At 43.9% G+C, this 20111-nt stretch overlaps 1 protein-coding gene across 1 annotated transcript in view; it reads left to right on the forward strand.

Moving 5' to 3' along the window:
• Ednra (endothelin receptor type A) overlaps nt 1-15083 on the forward strand; it is a 69000-nt gene extending 53917 nt beyond the window's left edge. Inside the window, exons 4-8 of the mRNA XM_052166888.1 lie at nt 1734-1932; nt 5350-5502; nt 9684-9817; nt 10742-10850; nt 12963-15083. Coding sequence (XP_052022848.1) covers nt 1734-1932; nt 5350-5502; nt 9684-9817; nt 10742-10850; nt 12963-13103 — 736 coding nt within the window. The 3' untranslated portion in view covers nt 13104-15083. The remainder of the gene's footprint in view (nt 1-1733; nt 1933-5349; nt 5503-9683; nt 9818-10741; nt 10851-12962) is intronic.
• The last annotated feature ends 5028 nt before the right edge of the window (nt 15084-20111 follow it).

The following is a 20111-nucleotide window of genomic DNA, read 5'->3' on the forward strand; positions in this document are numbered from 1 at the left end:
GCTACATGAGACACTGTCATAATTCAGACACATACCAAAAATATTGAAGTGAAAAATAAAGCAAGATTTCTTAACGCCAGAGGGTTGTTTATATTCTATTTATTATTCATTCATACTTATATCCTATCATCCAGGTGAAATATTCTTTTCTGTTGGATTGTTGATCTGAAGGTTAGGAAGGAAGATGTTTGAAACTCATATTCTCTGGCACAGGTCTATAGTTAAGAACCCTTCAAAACTTACCAAATGGTGTTGTTGAACCTGCTGCCTGGTAGAGCCCAGTCTGATGGTATCTTGTAAAGGAAGGGAGAAAACAATGAAATATGTGTGATCAGGATTCACTCAAGGATCCAATACTTCATTGAAAATGTTTCAAGTTTTGTTAATAGATAAAGAGAAGTCATACCCAGGCAGTGGTGGCACATACCTTTAATACCTTTAATCCCAGCACTCAGGAGGCAGAGGCAGGTGGATCTCTGTGAGTCTGAGGACAGCCTGATCTACAGAGTGAATTTCAGGACAGCCAAGGCTAATAGAGAGATCATGGCCCCACAAATCAAGTATATACAGATATAGATAGATGATAGATAGATAGATAGATAGATAGATAGATAGATAGATAGATAAACAGATAGATAGGTAGATAGATAGATAGATAGATAGATAGATAGATAGATAGATAGTAGATAGGCCGGGCGGTGGTGGTGCACGCCTGTAATCCCAGCACTTGGGAGGCAGAGACAGGTGGAATTTCTGAGTTCGAGGCCATCCTGGTCTACAGAGTGAGTTCCAGGGTAGCCAGGGCTACACAGAGAAACCCTGTCTCTAAAAAACCAAAAAAAGAAAAAAAAAAGAAAGAAAGAAAAGAAAAAGAAAAAATAGATAGGCACACACACACACACACACACACACACACACACACACACGCACACTGCTATGAATGTCCTAACAGCCCTCACTACCCTGCCTGTTTCCTGTCCCCCACCTTAAAGCACACAGGCACACATCTCCTGGTGCCACTTTCTAAATGCGCTAAGATTTTCTTTTTATTTTACTATTATTTATGTACTTACTGGCTTACTGACAATTTAATACAAATACACAACACTTTATGAAAATATTCAAACCCCCCATTACCCTCTCTTGTCCCCTCTCCCTGAACCTCTTCTTCCTGACCAGTGTCCTGTCTCTCACCTGCCCCTCAGTTCAATAAATGTTGCTTATGAGCTTGGGCAGATGATTGGGCAGATGGACAACTCATCAGTGGCCACACTACTGAAAAAAAATGAGTTGCCTCCCTCTGTTACCACTAATTGCCAATGATAGCTACTCAGGAAGGGGTGGAGCCTCATGGGTTCCACCCCTAGATGGATTGCTAAGTCTGCGAAGGCCTTAAACAGGACTCCAGAGCTGCTACATGTTCACGGTTGCCACATCCACATCATATCTGAATGACAGTGTTGTGTAGCACTCATAAATTTTAGTTCTTTGTAGATTTTAGACTTGGGCTTGGAAGGCAGTTTCCAAATGGGAAGCTGGTTTGCTTTGTTTTGTTTTATTTCCCATCAAGGCTTGCTGAAAATTCCTCGAAAGCCAATAGTTGTACTTCTGCCCAGGAGAGGCACTTTCCAGTCAAAATTAGTTCAAAATATACTAACGACATGATTTCCCGCCCTTCTTTTCTCCTCCTCCCCCCACCCCATCCCCCCCCCCACGCACACACTCCCACTCAGGTACAGAGCAGTGGCTTCCTGGAGCCGAGTTCAAGGAATCGGGATCCCCTTGATAACCGCCATCGAGATCGTCTCCATCTGGATTCTTTCCTTCATCCTGGCCATCCCAGAAGCAATCGGCTTCGTCATGGTGCCCTTCGAGTACAAGGGCGAGCTGCATAGGACCTGTATGCTCAACGCCACGTCCAAGTTCATGGAGGTATTGATCATGTGCACAAGTCACTAGCCGTGCCAAGTTCAACATTTTAATTTTAAAATGTGCTAAAGCTCAAAATGAGTGAGTTGGGGAGGGAGGCCTGCTGCTCTCTCCACAAGGCTTCTGTGCCGTCTGCCTGCAAGGTGACCCTGACCTGTGTGTCGCTTCTTGACTAGGGCCTCTCGGTTATCTCCGCCTCTTGCCTTAGAGCACAGCTACAGACAAATTTGGTTTTCTGTATCAAAGAATAACAAGGCAACTTTCTAAGACTACCTCTATATATGCACAATGTAAATTTGGTTTTATGATTAAGAGATACACACAAGACATTCCATCCGACAGACAGATAGATGTTACTTGAAGAAGTATATCTGGCTCGGTGATATTTCTGGACACAAATCTTATTCGCCCTAAAAATATTACACAAAACATTTCTCTAGCAACATGAGCAGAATATATGTCCTGTGAGGAATCATTGTACATACATGGCACTGTAGGTTCTGATCTAGAAGCAGATTTGGTAAAGAATTAGACCCTGAGATCCCAGGGAGCTGGGCTTGCTCACTGCGCATGTGCAGCAGTGCTTACATGGCTGACGGGAATGTAGATGGACTCAAAGGCTAACATCCGGGAGCACATCAGCTCTGCGCATCCCTGAACACTAAACAAACAAACAAAAACAAACGATAGAGCTCAGAAAAACTGGCAAACTGGCAACCTCAAAAATCAAGGTCGATTTCTTACTGCCTACTTTTAAGTAGGTCAGGTTTCACCACGGAAAACCAAGACAGGAGGATGACAGCCCATGCTTCGGGGATGGAACTGGGAGAGGCAGACAAGCTTTCTAGACTGTCGAGGAAAGCGTTAGAAGAGGGCCGGTCCTATGTGAGGGAACTTGCTGATCCGTAAAATGGACAAAATCAAACCAGTGGTGTCATGGAGCCTGAGGTCCCTGTGTAAGGCTTCGAGGACGGCCGAGGGTGGCAATCAAGGCTGTGCGTCAAACTGGTGAGATTTCAGGGTTCATCCCAAGTCTAGAATACACCTACCTTTTTTCTAACGTAACTTTCACCTTCTTTCATGCTCTTTGTTCTCCTTTAGCCAAGGCCCTCTCCGATCCCTAGCTGACCACATCAGTTCAAAAACAAAATTACAGTGCCTTTCTCAGCAGGCCTCTCTCATAGGGAAGGGGGAGGGGCGCTCCATCCTGCCCTGTCCTGGGTCACCATCCGCTCAGCCCAATTCTGTGGGAAGAGGCTGCAAACACTGCGTGGGTGAGGGAGGAGAGGGGAGCGAGAGCCTCAAAGGATTTTGTACTGTATTTCCAAACAAGGACAGAGGCCAGATGCTGAGATCCTTCTGCAGTGGGGTGGACTAGGAAGATCCGTTAACAAAAAGGAGAAACTAATTGCTTTGGGAGTTCGCACTTAATCTAGGAAAATGTGTACGCTTAACCTAGGAAATTTCACAAAATTCCCCCTGAAATGGATCATTTCCTCCGACTTTAAATCTAGATTATAGTCCACTATAATCTAGGATACCATGGCCTTTTTAGAGAGAAAAACATTCGTGGACAATCCTAAAACATTAATGTTCAACATCTTGGTAGGTGTTTTTGAACTATTATATTACTTAATTAGAACTATATATTATGTAATTTTTCAATGAAGTCATATCTATCAGAATTTTATTTTCAGTGTTTTGCTAGTTCCATTTTAGTGTAATTGGCTTCCATTGTGACCAGATATATTTAAATTTGTGATTATTAAAATATAATATTGAGGTCTGGAAAGTTAGTTCAGTTGATAAAGTGACAAAGTGACAACGTTCAGCCCCCAGAATCCACGTAAGGAGCTGGTCACAGCGGCACAGGCTTGTAAAAGCCAGTGTTGGGAAGGAAGGGGCCTGGCGGAGGCACAGGCTTGAGCCGGATTGCCAAACTAGGCGGCCCTAGGTCCCCGTGTGAGACCCTGCCTCAAAAAACCAAGGTAAATGGCTCCTGAAGAATAATACCTAAGGTTGTTCTGCCCTACACACATGCACGCATGAACAAAAACATGCACATACAGGTGCACACAAATGCATGAACATGCATCAACACACACACACATGGGAACACATACATACATACACATATATACACATGAACATGCGTAAACCCACAAAGAATTGTTCTCAGAAGGAATTCTCACTCTCACCATTTCCAAGGGCATCCGTGCCAGTTAAGGAGCCTTGCCTGGGCCTCTGTCTTCTGGAGCTGTTCTCAGATTCCTTAAACAGCCATAAAGGTCTGTCTTCGATACAGAAGCTGCCAGTATTCAGGGAATGGGGTGGTCATATCTGTGGGAACTGGTCAAACTATGACAAGAAGACTTGTTATCCTCCATAAATAATCTGGAGAAAGAACAGAAGGAAGTGAAAAGCATGTCTTCCCAAGTCTGAGGGAAATGTATTCGAATAAAGAGTTGAGTATCATTCTCCAACTTTGATTTTTATCCTCCATTAAAAAGACAGGAAACTGGACATTATGGATTTGTATAAATCCTTGCCCTCAGAGAGAGAATGTGGTGTCAGCTTTGAGCTACAGTGCCTCCGATCAGTAGTTTCCAGGTGGCAAGTACTAAGAGAGGGAGGGAGGTGTCAGTGCTAGCTGCTGGCGACTCTGGGGGCATATAGCACACATACCAGGCAAGGGGCTAGCTTCCACTAACTGCAGTTACACAGACAAGACACTCATTGATAGCTAGCCTTCACTGCCCCTAAATGACACCCGTGGTAAGCACACTTTAAACACAACAATCAAAAAGCCAGCCGATGCCGGGTGGTGTTGGCGCATGCCTGTAATCCCAGAACTCTGGGACGCAGAGGCAGGTGGGTTTCTGAGTTCGAGGCCAGCCTGGTCTACAGAGTGAGTTCCAGGACAGCCAGGGCTACCCAGAGAAACCCTGTCTCAAAAAAAATCAAATCAAAACCAAAAACAAAAAAAACAAAAGACAATCTTATCAAATGCTGAGGCTCATCGATAAACAAGGGTGGAAGTGTCTCCAATCCCGTGTAGGCGCTCTGTATAATCCACTGTGTAGTAGAAATCAGCGTTGGCTTCTTAGAAACATCCTTGAAGGGATAATTAGACCATTTTCATATGCATTTTCATGTGTTACAGCTCAGCAGCACGGCACTGGCCTAGCGTGTGTGAAGCTAGCTGGGTGTGATCCAGTGGTCATGTGATAACATGTGAGCCAGTGATTAAATAAAAAAAGGCTGAGCACAAATGCAGGGTATTCACTGCTGTCACAGCAGGGGTGGGGGTGAGGGTGGATATATAGACTGTACCCACGAGCACAGAGACTGGGTGGGGTGAGCCGGGTGCCACTCAGATTTCATTTCAATGTCCCGTTTTCCCTCTTCCTTCCTGGACAGTTTTACCAAGACGTGAAGGACTGGTGGCTCTTTGGGTTCTACTTCTGCATGCCCTTGGTGTGCACAGCAATCTTCTACACCCTCATGACCTGTGAGATGCTCAACAGGAGGAATGGCAGCCTGCGGATTGCCCTCAGCGAACACCTCAAGCAGGTAAATACAGTTCCCAAGAAGGTGGCTGGGGCCTTTTTAAATCAGCAAGCCATGGAGTGGCATTGATCATTTATTTGCACAATTCACTAACAAGATACAGTTGCCTACAGTGTGCAGTACAGTAATATGTTATACAGATGTGTATTCTAGGAGCAATAGGCTAGACCACACAGCCTACCATGAGATGGATAGTACCATCCAATTCTATGATGTTAGTGCAGTGTTGAAATTGCCGAACTACACATTTCTCAGAGCCTCTCTGTCATTGAGCTGCACATGACCATGTTGTATGTAACAAATTTACCCTGATTTTCTAAAAATAAAAATGTTCTCTTGGATCTGTTTCTTTATATAGCCGTAGAAATTCCTTTGGGGAAGTGGGCTACTGCCTGTGAACCAGATGGCCTGGGAAGGCTGGGCTTGGAGATGGTTAACTCTTGGTTATTTTGCCAAGAGTGTATTGAGCATGTGTGTGTGGATGGATTGAAATGGGCCTGCGACTGTGCCAGAGCAGAAAGGTCCATGTGGCCTTCTTCTTTTGTGGGGTCTGAAGTCTAGTCGTAGAACAAACTACAAAGTCAAGCATTTAGAGAATAGAGTGATAGAGTGCAGCACAGGAAGCCGTACAGCACACAACCATACTACACACAGCCACACAGCCGTACAGCACACAACCATACTACACACAGCCATATTGCACGCAGCTGTACAGCACACAGCCACACAGCACACAACCGTACTACACACAACCATACAGCACACAGCCATACAGCACACAGCCATTCAGCACACAACCATATTACACACAGCCACACAGCACAGCTGTAGTACACACAACTGTACAACACACAGTCATACTGCACACAGTCACACAGTACATAGTCATACTGCACACAACTGTACTGCACACAACCATACTACACACAGCCACACAGCCATACAGCACACCATACTGCACACAACCATACTCCACACAGATGTACTACACACAACTATACAGCACACAGCTGTACTGCACACAGCCCTACAACACACAGCGGTAGGTACTGCACACAGCCCTACAGCACACAGCGGTAGGTACTGCACATAGTCCTACAGCACACAGCAGTACTGCACACAGTCAAAGCACACAGCCCTACAGCACACAGTGGTAGGTACTGCACACAGTCCTACAGCACACAGCGGTAGGTACTGCACACAGTCCTACAGCACACAACGGTAGGTACTGCACACAATCCTACAGCACACAGCAGTACTGCACACAGTCAGAGCACACAACCCTACAGCACACAGCTGTAGGTACTGCACACAGCCCTATAGCACACAGCGGTAGGTACTGCACACAGCCCTACAGCACACAGCGGTAGGTACTGCACACAGCCCTACAGCACACAGCGGTAGGTACTACACACAGCCGGAGCACACATGAGATATGCCTGTAGAGAGCCTGTCATGGATGCAGTGGGAAGGAGGCTGTGTGTTATTTGGTAGGAGAGCAGAGGACAAAAGCCGCTTCAGCCAGAGGGGAAGCCCTGGGAGAACATGGAACGAATGTCAGGCAGTCGGGAGAAGGAAAACAGACATAAATTTGATTCTAGGAGCATCTCAGAGAAGACCTGTGATGGGAAAGTTAACTGAAAACAGCAAAACGGGGCGAAATCTTGGAGGCCAAAAATTTTAGGAGAAATTTGAACATGCCAGTGGGAGCAGTTGTGCATACTTCAGGCCTTTAGAAGGGAAAACCTCACTCTTCCACTTCCTAGTCATGTAACCGGGGGCAGATTACCTCATGTCTCTAAGCTTCCAGTTTCCCCTACGTGTATAGTAATAGATGTGTAGGTTGCCAACGGCACATAGGACCTAGTAGTGTCCATTTCCTAGTAGACAGTCAGCAAACAACTAATTTATGTTGATTCATAGAGTTAGAGCAGGAGTGCGCGCAAGTTCTTAGTAGCAGTGGGAAAGTAGGTACAAATATTCTCTCGCACCCACAAGCAGCACCAGCAGTCTGTGGGGTTCCTACAGCTTGCCTGTGTAGTTATTGCACACGGGCACACAATAGCTAGGCGACTTCCTCAGGTCCTCATCTGCAAACCGGCCATAACAGGACTCTGAGGAACTGATGTGCGTATGTGTGCCCTGTAAGTTCTAATGTGTTACAAATGGTAGCAATTACCTCTGACTGACAGGAGTGTTTGCTTTGAGAAGCCTTAGCCTAGCGTTGTTCAGGCATGAATGTTGCAGATACTTCAGGTGCAAAATTAACCCTTGAAGGCCAAGGTTCACCCTGAATTTGGGTCCAGCCTGGTCTATATAGTAAGCCCCAGGCCAGCCAAGGATAAATAGTAAAACCTTGTCCAAAAAAAAAAAAAAAAAAAAAAACAGCTTTACAAATTGAAAGACTTTATGTCTTTCCTCCAGACATGTCTCTGGAACCATACCCCAGCTGGTCTCATGACTGTGGAAAACTAAGGACTCCAGGTCTTTGGGCTTCTGCAGCAGTTTGGATAACAGAATCTCGGGAAGGGATCAACTGGAAGGGTTTATTGCAGGCTTCCTGAACTTAATGTTAGATGCCTTGGATTGAGCCAACATTATTTTCCAGAATTATTTCCCCAGCCTGTTTCCCATTGGTTTTGACACTGGTTGACCCCCATTACAGACAGGTTGCATTTTATGTTTCTAAATGTGAGTACGATGATATACCTCAGCAGTCTGAACCCAAATAAAGGGATGCAGATAATTCCTAAGCTCTGGCTGCTCGCTCTGAGTAGACTCGGAGTCTGTGAGGCTTCAGTTGGAGTCAGCCGTTCATCAACATGTCAAGTGCCTCCAACCATTACTGCTGAAAACCCCTCCCTTTATCCTTCTGTTTGCAAACAGCAGATCTTTGAAAACTACACATCACTAAAAAGGAATTTTAAAATTAGCCACAAATCTCAACTCAGCATGGTGGCATATGCCCATAATCTAAACACAAGAGAGACTAGGGCAACAGGATCTCTTAGGCACAGGAATTCAAGGCCAGCCCGGACAAGAAAGTAAATAGTAAACAAAAGCAAAACATTTTCATTAGTAGCTTCAAAATCAATGATGAGTGAAACGGGCTGCTTTTTCTACACACGTGTTGACTTTCTTGCTCTGTCCAGTCTTCTTGGATGTCATGCCATTATGGAGGCCAGATACTTAATACTCAGCACTAGCTAATCCCTAAGTGCTCACCTCTAGTCATCTGTGCTCCTTGAAAACACACGAGTGCCCATGCTTAGACTCACAAACACACATGGCCACATGCCTGGACTCACAAACACACATGGCCACATGCCTGGACTCACAAACACACATGGCCACATGCCTGGACTCACAAACACACATGGCCACATGCCTGGACTCACAAACACACATGGCCACATACCTGGACTCACAAACACAGATGGCCACATGTATAGACTCACAAACACACATGGCCACATACCTGGACTCACAAACACACATGGTCACATGCCTGGACTCACAAAAGCACATGGCCACATGCCTGGACTCACAAACACACATGGTCACATGCCTGGACTCACAAACACACATGGCCACATGCCTGGACTCACAAAAGCACATGGCCACATGCCTAGACTCACAAACACACATACCCCCATGCCTAGACTCACAACACACATACCCCCATGCCTAGACTCACAAACACACATTGCCACATGTCTAGACTCACAAACACATATTGCCACATGCCTAGACTCACAAACACATATACTCCCATGCCTAGACTCACAGACACACATGGCCACATGCCTGGACTCACAAACACACATGGCCACATGCCTAGACTCACAAACACACATGGCCACATGCCTGGACTCACAAACACACATGCTCCCATGCCTAGACTCACAAACACACATACCCCCATGCTTACACACGGTGTTGACTGGCCAGTTCCTGCTTTCCTCCTAGCATAGGCCTCTACTGTTGTCCTCGGGACATTTCAAAGCAGGCAAGTTCCCAAAAACATGGTTAATGCCTCTCCCGTCAGATAGTCGCACTCTGGCTCTTCAAATGTGACGTCACTCTCCAGACTCTTCCATGGCATCTCCTCCCTCCTCGTGAGCCGCTGTCCCTGCATGTGACAGCACTAACCTTTACCCTTGTTTGCACACCCTGGCTCCTAGCGTCGAGAAGTTGCGAAGACCGTGTTCTGCTTGGTTGTCATCTTCGCCCTATGCTGGTTCCCTCTTCACTTAAGCCGCATTTTGAAGAAAACCGTGTATGATGAGATGGATAAGAACCGGTGTGAACTGCTCAGGTACGAGTCACGGGGCCCATTTCCTTAAGAAGGCTAGAGTTTTGCAGCTTTTTGCATTCATACATTCTGAAACTTAAAATTGTATACTTAATCATATGTTTTTAGCTGATACGGCCTACCACTGATCCCAAAGTTTGTGTGAGTCCTGCCTATAATCTAGCCACTTCCTTCCTGAGGCAGTGCACAAGGTTATTCCGTTAACCAAGACATTGATCCTACAGTGCTTCTCATAAAATCCTAACTGCTTTCGTTCTTTTTTTTAAAAAAAAAAGATTTATTTATTTATTATATGTAAGTACACTGTAGCTGTCTCCAGAAGAGGGCATCAGATCTTGTTAAGGATGGTTGTGAGCCACCATGTGGTTGCTGGGATTTGAACTTAGGACCTTTTGAAGAGCAGTCAGTACTCTTAACCCCTGAGCCATCTCTCCAGCCATTAGAAACAATGAATTCATGAAATTCTTAGGCAAATGGATAGAGCTGGAGAACATCATACTAAGTGAGGTAACCCAGACTCAAAAGATGAATCATGGTATGCACTCACTAATAAGTGGATATTAACCTAGAAAACTGGAGTACCCAAAACATAATCCACACATCAAATGAGGTACAAGAAGAAAGGAGGAGTGGCCCCTGGTTCTGGAAAGACTCAGTGAAGCAGTATTCGGCAAAACCAGAACGGGGAAGTGGGAAGGGTTGGGTGGGAAAACAGGGGGAGGGAAGGGGACTTTCGGGGAGTGGGGGTCCAGAAAAGGGGAAATCATTTGAAATGTAAATAAACATATCAATAAATTAAAAAAAAAATCCTAACTGCTAGCCATAAGGCATTGCTTCCAGCCAGGAGAGATGCTGACCTGGTGGTAAACGCCACACAGCAGATTCTAAAGCAATGTGTTCTAACGATCGTGTTTTCTTTTGCTCCAGCTTCTTACTGCTCATGGATTACATCGGCATTAACCTGGCAACCATGAATTCTTGCATAAACCCAATAGCTCTATATTTTGTGAGCAAGAAATTCAAAAATTGTTTTCAGGTAAGACATTTGCTCGCTCTCTCTCTCTCTCTCTCTCTCTCTCTCTCTCTCTCTCTCTCTCTGGCAACCAAATCAGAGTACTCCATAGCAAACAGACACAGCCAATTCAATTTTACTACTGCTTTGATCAGATACCCTCCTCTTCATTCAAGAAGTGAAAATCACTTTTTGTTACCTAGAAAGAAGGTCAAGACTGTCATCAGAGCAGACAAGCAGTACATAGTCAGGTGACACTTTAGAGGACTGACTTAATTGAATCTAATTTACTGCCTCTCTTCAAATGGAAGGCTCAGATATAAACACAAGGCATCGTAAGTCCAGAAAACCAGTTCATGCCTTTCATTGTCATAGACATTGGCTGCTCTCAGACAGAAGTCAGCTCTGGGGTTGAGAAGGTTCTCACTAACAGCAATGAAATGGTGCATTTAATAACAACCTTTTTCAGAGTTGGAGAGGTGGCCCAGCAGTTAAGGGCATTTGCTGTTCTCGCAGAGAACTCAGGTTCCATTCTCAGCATTCATATGGTGTCTTAGAACCATCTGTAACCACAGTTCCAGAGGATTCAATGCTTCCTTAGACCCCAGGCGTACTCCTGGTGCATGTACAGGCAAACATACAAACTAAAAATAAATCTTGAAAAATAATAAATAACAGTCTTTCCAAGGAAAGTGAATACTTACCACTCTGGGCATCTGTACTCCTGGGGTTTCCCTTGTAGTCATCTTTCTTGTTTCAGAGTTCCTTCCAGACCCACCCACAATATCGGTAGGAACTCCTCTGTCTTAGTGACATCTCAGTTTCTAGTTCTGGAATGACTTTAGCACAACCCTAATGTTTCCTGGGTTGTGTTATCTTGGACCAAGATATTTGACTTTAGCTCACAGTACATTTTATGCATAACAGAGTAGAGGTCAGGGGAACCTTTGCTGACAGTACAGCTCGACATCTGCTAATGATTTCACTCACAGGTGGTCAGTGCCCCCTCCAGCTCCCTCAGTTACTTCACCGTAAAAATTGATGAACCAAGTAATCATCCAGTAAGTAGAATTCAATGTGGAAAGATAGACAGACAGACAGACAGACAGACAGACAGACATGTAGACAATAAGTACCCAGTATGAGTGAGCTACTCTGTAAGATTAAAAAGGAGAGCTGGAGAGATGGCTCAGTGGTTAAGACCACTGACTGACTGCTCCTCCTAAGGGTCCTGAGTTCGATTCCCAGCAACCACATGGTGGCTCACAACCATCTGTAATGGGATCTGATGCCCTCTTCTGGAATGTGTCTGGACAGCTATAGTCATATAAATAATAATAAATAAATAATACTTTTTTAAAAAAGATTGAAAAGGAAAGCCAGTAACTGCCCTCACAGAACCCATGATCTAAGCAGACACACACGTATTACCCAGAAGATGGCACAAACAGGTGAGAGCCGAAAACAGAGTTTCAGGCACCATGGCCTTGAGGTCTCCTTGGAAAGGCTATAAACCACAAAGTGCTGGTGCTAAAATGGGTTCACTCACACCCGGGGCCTAACCAGTATACCCACACGCTGCACTTGATGTCACCTGCTGATTACTTTATATATTAATTACAGGGCAAGGAAATATTCCCATTAAAAATCCTCAGAAATTAAACACTCACCCAAGGGAATGGTCAAGGGAAAGAACCCAGTCTTGAGAAGCCTTGCTTCAAATTTGTGTTCTGCTTTCCCTAGCCTTGGGCCTCACGATGGTCCTTCATAAAGAGATGGCCACAGTACCCGACGCTGGGGTTGTAGTGAGGGTCAGCTGAAGTGCTGACAGATGCCAAGCACCTCGTAAGAGATGCACTGATGAAGAGGCAGGTCCCCCGGGGTCTTTTCCATATGCCCCGTTCACTGGAATAGCCCCCCCCCGCCCCCTCCAACCAGCACTGCTTAAACGTGAAGAACACAAATGAAAAGCAAAAGATCTCTGCTCCTAACCTCTGTCTGGCTCTGACAAGCCATGGCAGTCCACAGTCGCCCATGCGCATACCTCACTGGAGGACCAAGCTTTCATGTGTGACTCAAAATGGCTGGGCAGACCGGCGAAGCAATTTACACTCTCTCTTTCTTCCCCACTCGCAGTCATGCCTCTGTTGCTGTTGTCACCAGTCCAAAAGCCTCATGACCTCGGTCCCCATGAATGGAACAAGTATCCAGTGGAAGAACCAGGAGCAGAACAACCACAACACGGAACGGAGCAGCCACAAGGACAGCATGAACTAACCCTCCGTCAACACCGTGCAGTGTGCCTTCCAGTCCTTGGACGGAAACGGTCACACAGCAGCTGCGCTCCCAAAACCTCCCAAGCGTCTCCCCTGCTCCTTTTCAACGTCCAGCCTAAGAAAAGCTCTCCTGCCCTCCCAACAGCACGTGGTGGACTGGTCCCCGACACAACCAATGGGTCTTTCCTGAGTTCTGTGTATGATTTGCATACTACGATTGTCATCTCCAACGCTTGAAAACTAGGAGAGCTGAGGGAGAAAGGAGATGGTTCGAGGAAGCCACATATCTACCACCTTTGCATGAACAGAGTTTCCAAGTTCATGACCAGCTTCCGTGCAGTTCTGTAGAACTGTTCCTCCTAAGATTCCAGAGCAGTGCTTCCCAACCTTCCCAATGCTGCAACATTTTATACAGTTCCACATTTTCCAGTGACCCCCAACCATAAAATTATTTTTGTTGTTACTTCATAACTATCATTTTGCTACTGTTGTGAACTGTTATAGTTATCTGATATTTCTGATAGTCTTAGTCTGCCCCTGTGAAAGGGTCATTGGCAACCCACAAGGTAAGAACCACCACCACGCCCTAGAAATCATGTTGAGTTTGATGGCCCATGCTTATAATCCTAGAATGGGAGAGGTGCAGAAAGATGACCAGGTGTTCAAAGTTAGCTTCATCTACACAGTTCAGAAAAGCTGGGGCTACATAATCTCACAAAACACAAACAGACAAAAAGTATTTAAAAGTTATGACAAGATTCGTTATTATTATTATTTTATAACCAAACACATTGTGAGGTTAAAATACTCTTAGAAATGTCACTCAGTGTTAGTCTTTTGTGACTGTGTGGTAGTCTAGAAATGATCGTTTCATCTTCTTTACATGTATTTTGAAAAAGAAGAGGAAGAAGAGAGGAAGAGGAGGAGGTAGGGAGAGCATCTGATGAGGATTTTGGTTATGTTTCTACAGTACTGTTTTGTTTGGAAAACATGATTTCCAAAGCTGACACAGACACAGACCCATTACCTCCACAGCCGCTTAACAGTTGCCAGCCAAAGAATTTTTAAGAACCTGTATTTTCTTTTTATGTTGTTGTTTGGTTGGATTTGGATTTGTTTTTCAAGACAGGGTTTCTCTGTGTAGCCCTGGCTGTCCTGAAACTTGTTTTGTAAATCAGGCTGGCCTTGAACTCACAGAGATCCTCCGGCTTCTGCCTCCCAAGTGCTGGGTTTAAGGACATGTGCCATGACATCTGGCTTGAGCATATTTTTATGTTAAATTAAAAATAACAATAGTTGGGAGCTGGGCAAGATGGCACATGCTCCGTGCTTCCCACTCAACAATGGAGCTGAGCAGGGGTGGGAGCAGGAGTGGGGAGAGGTACCTGCACTCAGTCGAGGGACTCGCCTCCAGGTAACAATAACTCACATAAAACTTGGATCAAATGGTTCTATTTTTCATAAGCCCGGTCTTTTTTGATGTATTTTTTAATGTGAAACCATGTCCCGCAGTTTAAATGTGTCACTGCAGCATGGCTGAGACTTCCAGCCCCATGTCTGAAACGTGCCTAGGAAAAATCTGCTGGGGGGCCTTGGAGGGGCCTGGACGTTTTCTACAAGTTTCCCAACAGTCGCACATATAGATTGCATGTCTCCTTTGACAGTGATGACTGGCTGCCAGGTTTCCTGCTCATTCCTTTTTCTAGACAGGAAACAATTTCAAAGTGGCCAAATGAGCTGATTGTGTCAAGTAAGATGTACTTACACCTGCCGTGAACCTTTAACTCTTTGCTCCTTTCTGATTGTTAGACAAACTTAAATTTTCATCCTGTCCCAACTCCTCGGTGGTCACTATTTCAAAGGGCCCATGGTGACTCTGCTGGGCATTTTCCCAGATGTTTACAGACTGTGAGAATGACAAATGTCTTTTATTTTATGTGTATATAAATATATAAATAATTGTACATTTTGTTTAGCCAAATTCTCTGTGGTTGTCTGTGTATATATTTTATACATATAGATTTGGTATAATCTTAGAATGCCCTGTGTTTGTGCCAAAACACATAATGGGAGAGGATTCAAGGTGATTGTTCATTATACAACCCACCATGGTCAGTTCTTACACATGAGAATCTCAGGCTTTCCATACTGGCAACTTAGCTACCACTACAAATTCCGGGAGATGCCGTGCCTGAGAAGGTAGCTACAGGAAGGATCTGTTAGGTTGGATGATTTGATGAAGCAGCCTTGTCCCAGCTGGAGCCAAGAGTCCTGCACTTGGAAGTGTTATACTTTTCTCTTTACTCCCTTAGGTGTTCTTTTGTTTGTGTGTTTGCATTTGTTTGTTTGTTTGTTTGCTTGCTTTGCTTTTACTGTTTGCTCTGGATATTAAGCCCAGGACCTCTGATACGCTAGGCAAGTGCTCTACTGTGGAACCACACACAACCCCAGGGCAGTGTTATTTTGCTCTAGTCCTCAGCTATAGGGCCACCCACAAGTCAGCTGGAGTTTCCGTCAGATAATTGGTGAAAAGCTAGCTATTTTAATTATTTGCATGATATTTTATTACACTTAAAAATGAATTAAGTATCAAAATCAAGATTAAAAACTGCATCAAGTTCCAGTTGTTTGAATTTCTGGACTGAGAAATACTTGCCCCTGTGCGTCAGTGGTCAAGTGCACTGCTGGGTCTCACACACCCACACATGCCTGGGTAGGACATAAACACAGTTTTGTTCGTTAGACCACTGTCTTTTAAAAGATGCATTTTTTACTTATAAAATGTAATTTTTTTATTCAGAACATGATAGGTCTGAATACACAGGCTTCAGTGTGTATTTTGTTTATGGACTGGCAATAATTTACTCATAGAAACAGTTCTAATTTCCACCTTCACCACATTTCCAACAAGTACTTCATAGAAACAATCCAGAAGCTAAGGTCTATGTTGGCCCATTAAACAGAAAATGAAAGTTTACAGAATCTTAGCAAGTGTCTCTTCTTTTTTCTTTGTTTTGTTTGTTGTTTTGTTTTGTTTTACTTTGCTTTGTTTTGTTTTTCGAGACAGGGTTTCTCTGTATAGCCCTGGCTGTCTAGAACTCACTTTATAGACCAGGCTGGTCTCAAACTCACAGATCCACCTGCCTCTGCCTCTTGAATGCTGAGATTAAAGGTGTGTGCCACCACCACCTAGCCTGTCTTCTCATTTGAAACAGCTCTTTGTAGAATGTCTGTTGTATTATAATACAACAAATTTTTCTTTAGTAACTGCCAGGCGGCAGTTTCCTCACTCGGACATATTCCATGGTAGAGTCTAATCCATCACTCTCCTTTAGTTACTAAACAACTCTCTCATCCATCCTTGATCTTTCTGGCAAAATTTTGCAGCCTGATACTGGATATACAGCAGTGAACAAAACAGGTGAAGTCCCAGGTCTGATGGAGCCTGCATTTCAGAAGAATCAGGAGCCAAGGAGCAGTGTGCTGCATGGCTACCAGAAGAAGACACACACCACACCCATGGAAGACACATACCACACCCATGGAAGACACACACCCATAGAAGACACACACCCATGGCCTCTGTTTACTTGGCAGTCCCACTCAGGTGGCTAATAGACTGTAATAGACACAGAATGAACAGGATAATCCCACCCTGTGCTGCCATAATAGTCTTCTATTCTGTTGAATATGGCACTGTCTTTTGGCTGTTCAGGACAAACACTCTGAAGTTATTTCTATTCTTTTGTCACGCTTCCCACCAACATCTCAATAATGAGATTGTTGAGTGTATCATTTGCCCCTCTGCGAATCGTGCAGAAGACGGTGGCACTTTTCTACCCACCTCTGCCTGCTGTCTCTGTGCTATCACCTCTGGTCTGTGTAACTGTAGTAGGTTCCCATCCTGTCAACTTGTTTCCTGCCTTGCACACAGCCACACTCATGGGAGACTGCACTCCATCTACACTGATTGGGTAAAGCCAGGGCAGCCGGCATCCCTGGGTGGCGGGGAGAGTTCTAAGAGAGCACTAGGTAACAAAGAGCCCGGCCCTAATGTGTCCTAATGTAAAACCTGGTGTGCTGAGGTGGCACACCCATGGTTGGAAATGATGAAGAAAATCAACCTTATCATGTCATAAACACAGGAAAAGGTGTTTGGGTCCCCAGTTGTGGAGTCTCTTAATGCTTCCCAGGGTTTGTGGAAACAAAGTTCATTTACCTTTGGACCTATTCTGGTTAGATCAGTTTCCTGCCTAAATTATCTTGATTCATCTTTTTCTATAGCTGGGTTGTTTGTTTGTTTGTTTGTTTGTTTGTTTTAGAGCAGTTCACAAGAAAAGCAATCCAAAACTGTATTAGTTCTCCATGCCCTCTTTCCTCTCTCTCCATTCAGTTTCCCCACTGTTTGCATTTGGCATCAGTACAGCTCTCTTGGTGCAGGAATGAACCAGTGCTGCTGTAGTTGATCACTTACGTCCATAGTTTTCATTAGGGAATCCCCCTTTGGATTTTTGTTTGTTTGTTTGTTTGTTTTGTTTTGTTTTGTTGTTGTTTGAAAAGTATGTTCTTTTATTGAAAAAGGAAGTAAAAACATTTTATGATAAAATTGAAGATTTATGTGGAAAATTTTTCTGATAAGATAGAAGACTTATATAGAAAAACACCTTAAAATTGACAATTTTCAAGGAAATTAAAGAGTAAAGTCGTAGACATAAAAAACATTGCAAAATTAATTGAAAAATAAAATAGAAACATTTTATGATAGAATTGAAGATTTACATGGAAAATATTTCTGAGAAAATTGTAGAAAATGTAGAAAACATGGTAAAATTGAAGATTATTGTGGAAAATTTTATATAGATATAATAATGGTAGGCATAAAAGTATTCCTAAGTTGATTGAAAGTGGATTTATAAACATTTTCTGATAAAGTTGAAGATTTACATGGAAAATATTGCTGTTAGACTATGTCTTTTTATTGGGGAATTGAGTCCACTGATGTTAAGAAATATTAAGGAATAATGATTGTTGCTTCCTGTTATTTTTGATGTTATTTTTATGTTTGTGTGGCTATCTTCTTTTGGGTTTTTGTAAGAAGATTACATTCTTGTAGTTTCCCTCCTTGTGTTGGCATTTTCCATTTATTATCCTTTGTAGGGCTGGATTTGTGGACAGATATTGTGCAAATTTGGTTTTATCATGGAATATCTTGGTTTCTCCATCTATGGTGATTGAGAGTTTTGCTGGTTATAGTAGTCTGGGCTGGCATTTGTGTTCTCTTAGGTTCTGTATGAGATCTGCCCAGGATCTTCTAGCTTTTTTCTCTAATGAGAAGTCTGGTGTGATTCTGATAGGTCTGCCTTTATAAGTTACTTGCCCTTTTTCCCTGACTGCTTTTAATATTCTTTCTTGGTTTACTGAATTTGGTGTTTTGATTATTATGTGCCAGGAGGACTTTCTGGTCTGGTCCAATCTGTTTGGAGTTCTGTAGGCTTCTTATATGTTCACAGGCATCTCTTTCTTTAGGTTAGGGAAGTTTTCTTCTATAATTTTGTTGAAGATATTTACTGGACCTTTAAGTTATAAATCTTTGTTCTCTTTTATACCTTCTCATTGTGTCCTGGATTTCCTGGATGTTTTGGGTTACCAGCTTTATGCATTTTGCATTTTCTTTGACTGTTGAGTCAATGTTTTCTATGGTATCTTCAGCACCTGAGATTCTTTCTTCTATCTCGTGTATTCTGTTGTTGATGCTTGAATTCGTTCCAAGGTTTTCTATCTCCAGAGATGTCTCACTTCATGATTTCTTTATTGTTTCTACTTTCACTTTTAGATCCTGGATGGTTTTATTCAGTTCCTTCACTTGATTGTTTGTGTTTTCCTGTAATTCTTTAAGGGATTTTTGTATTTCCTCTTTAAGGGCTTCTGCCTGTTGACCCATGATCTCCTGTATTTCTTTAAGGGATTTTTGTGTTTCTTCTTTAAAGGCTTTACCTGTTGACCAATGTTCTCCTGTATTTCTTTAAGGAAGTTATTTAAGTCCTTCTTGAAGCCCTCTATCAACATCATGAGATACTATTTTAAATCCAGCTCTTGCTTTTCCAGTGTGTTGGGGTATCCGGGACTTGCTGTAGTGGGAGAACTGGGCTCTGATGTTGCCAAGTAGCCTTGGTTTCTCTTGGTAGGGTTCTTGTGTTTGCCTTTCACCATCTGGTTATCTCTGGTGTTAGTTGGTCTTGTTGTCTCTGGCTGGAGCTTGTCCCTCCTGTGGGTCTGTAAGCCTGTGTCCATACTCTTGGGAGACCAACTCTCTTCTGTCTGGGTCTGTGCACAGAAGGCTGTGGAGCCCCCAGCCTCCCTGATACAAATGGCAGCCTGAAGTCCTCTGTCCCAGCTGTTCCATTGATCTTAGGCCCTGTGTGCTCCTAGCTGTTCCCCTCCAGAGAGGAGGTGGAGATCTCACCTCCATGCTCAGAAGTGAAAGTGCTGCTAGGAGATCACTCTCTCCTGGCGGGCTGTGCACAGAAGGCTGTGGAGTCACCTGACCAGACATAAATGGTGGTAGGAGGACTTCTGTCCCAGCCGCTCCACTGATCAGGCCCCGTGCTCCAGGGTTCCCCCTTTGTACTCTCCATCTTGCGGGTTTTCCCAGCCACACACTTGAATGTCCCTCTGTGATATCACCCTTCTCTTCCTTCTCCCTCTTACCCTCCCTCCAGCTCAGACCCTTTGGCTTAGCTTTTCACTCAACACAAATATAGATGTGCTACCTACTTTTATGTCAGCATCCACAAGCTAGAGTCCTTTGAAAGGAGGGGATTTGAATTGAGAAAATGTTTCCATAAAATCAGTCTGTAGGCAATAAAACAGTGATAGATTGGGAGAGGGTCCAAACTACTGTGGGTGGGGCCATCCCTGGGCTGGTGGTCCTGAATTTTATAAGAAAGCAAGCTAAGCAAGCCACAAAGAGAAAAGCCACTTAGCAGAACTCTCCAAGGCCTCTGCATCA

Source organism: Apodemus sylvaticus, chromosome 21, assembly GCF_947179515.1.
Source record: "Apodemus sylvaticus chromosome 21, mApoSyl1.1, whole genome shotgun sequence".
NCBI lineage: Eukaryota > Metazoa > Chordata > Mammalia > Rodentia > Muridae > Apodemus > Apodemus sylvaticus.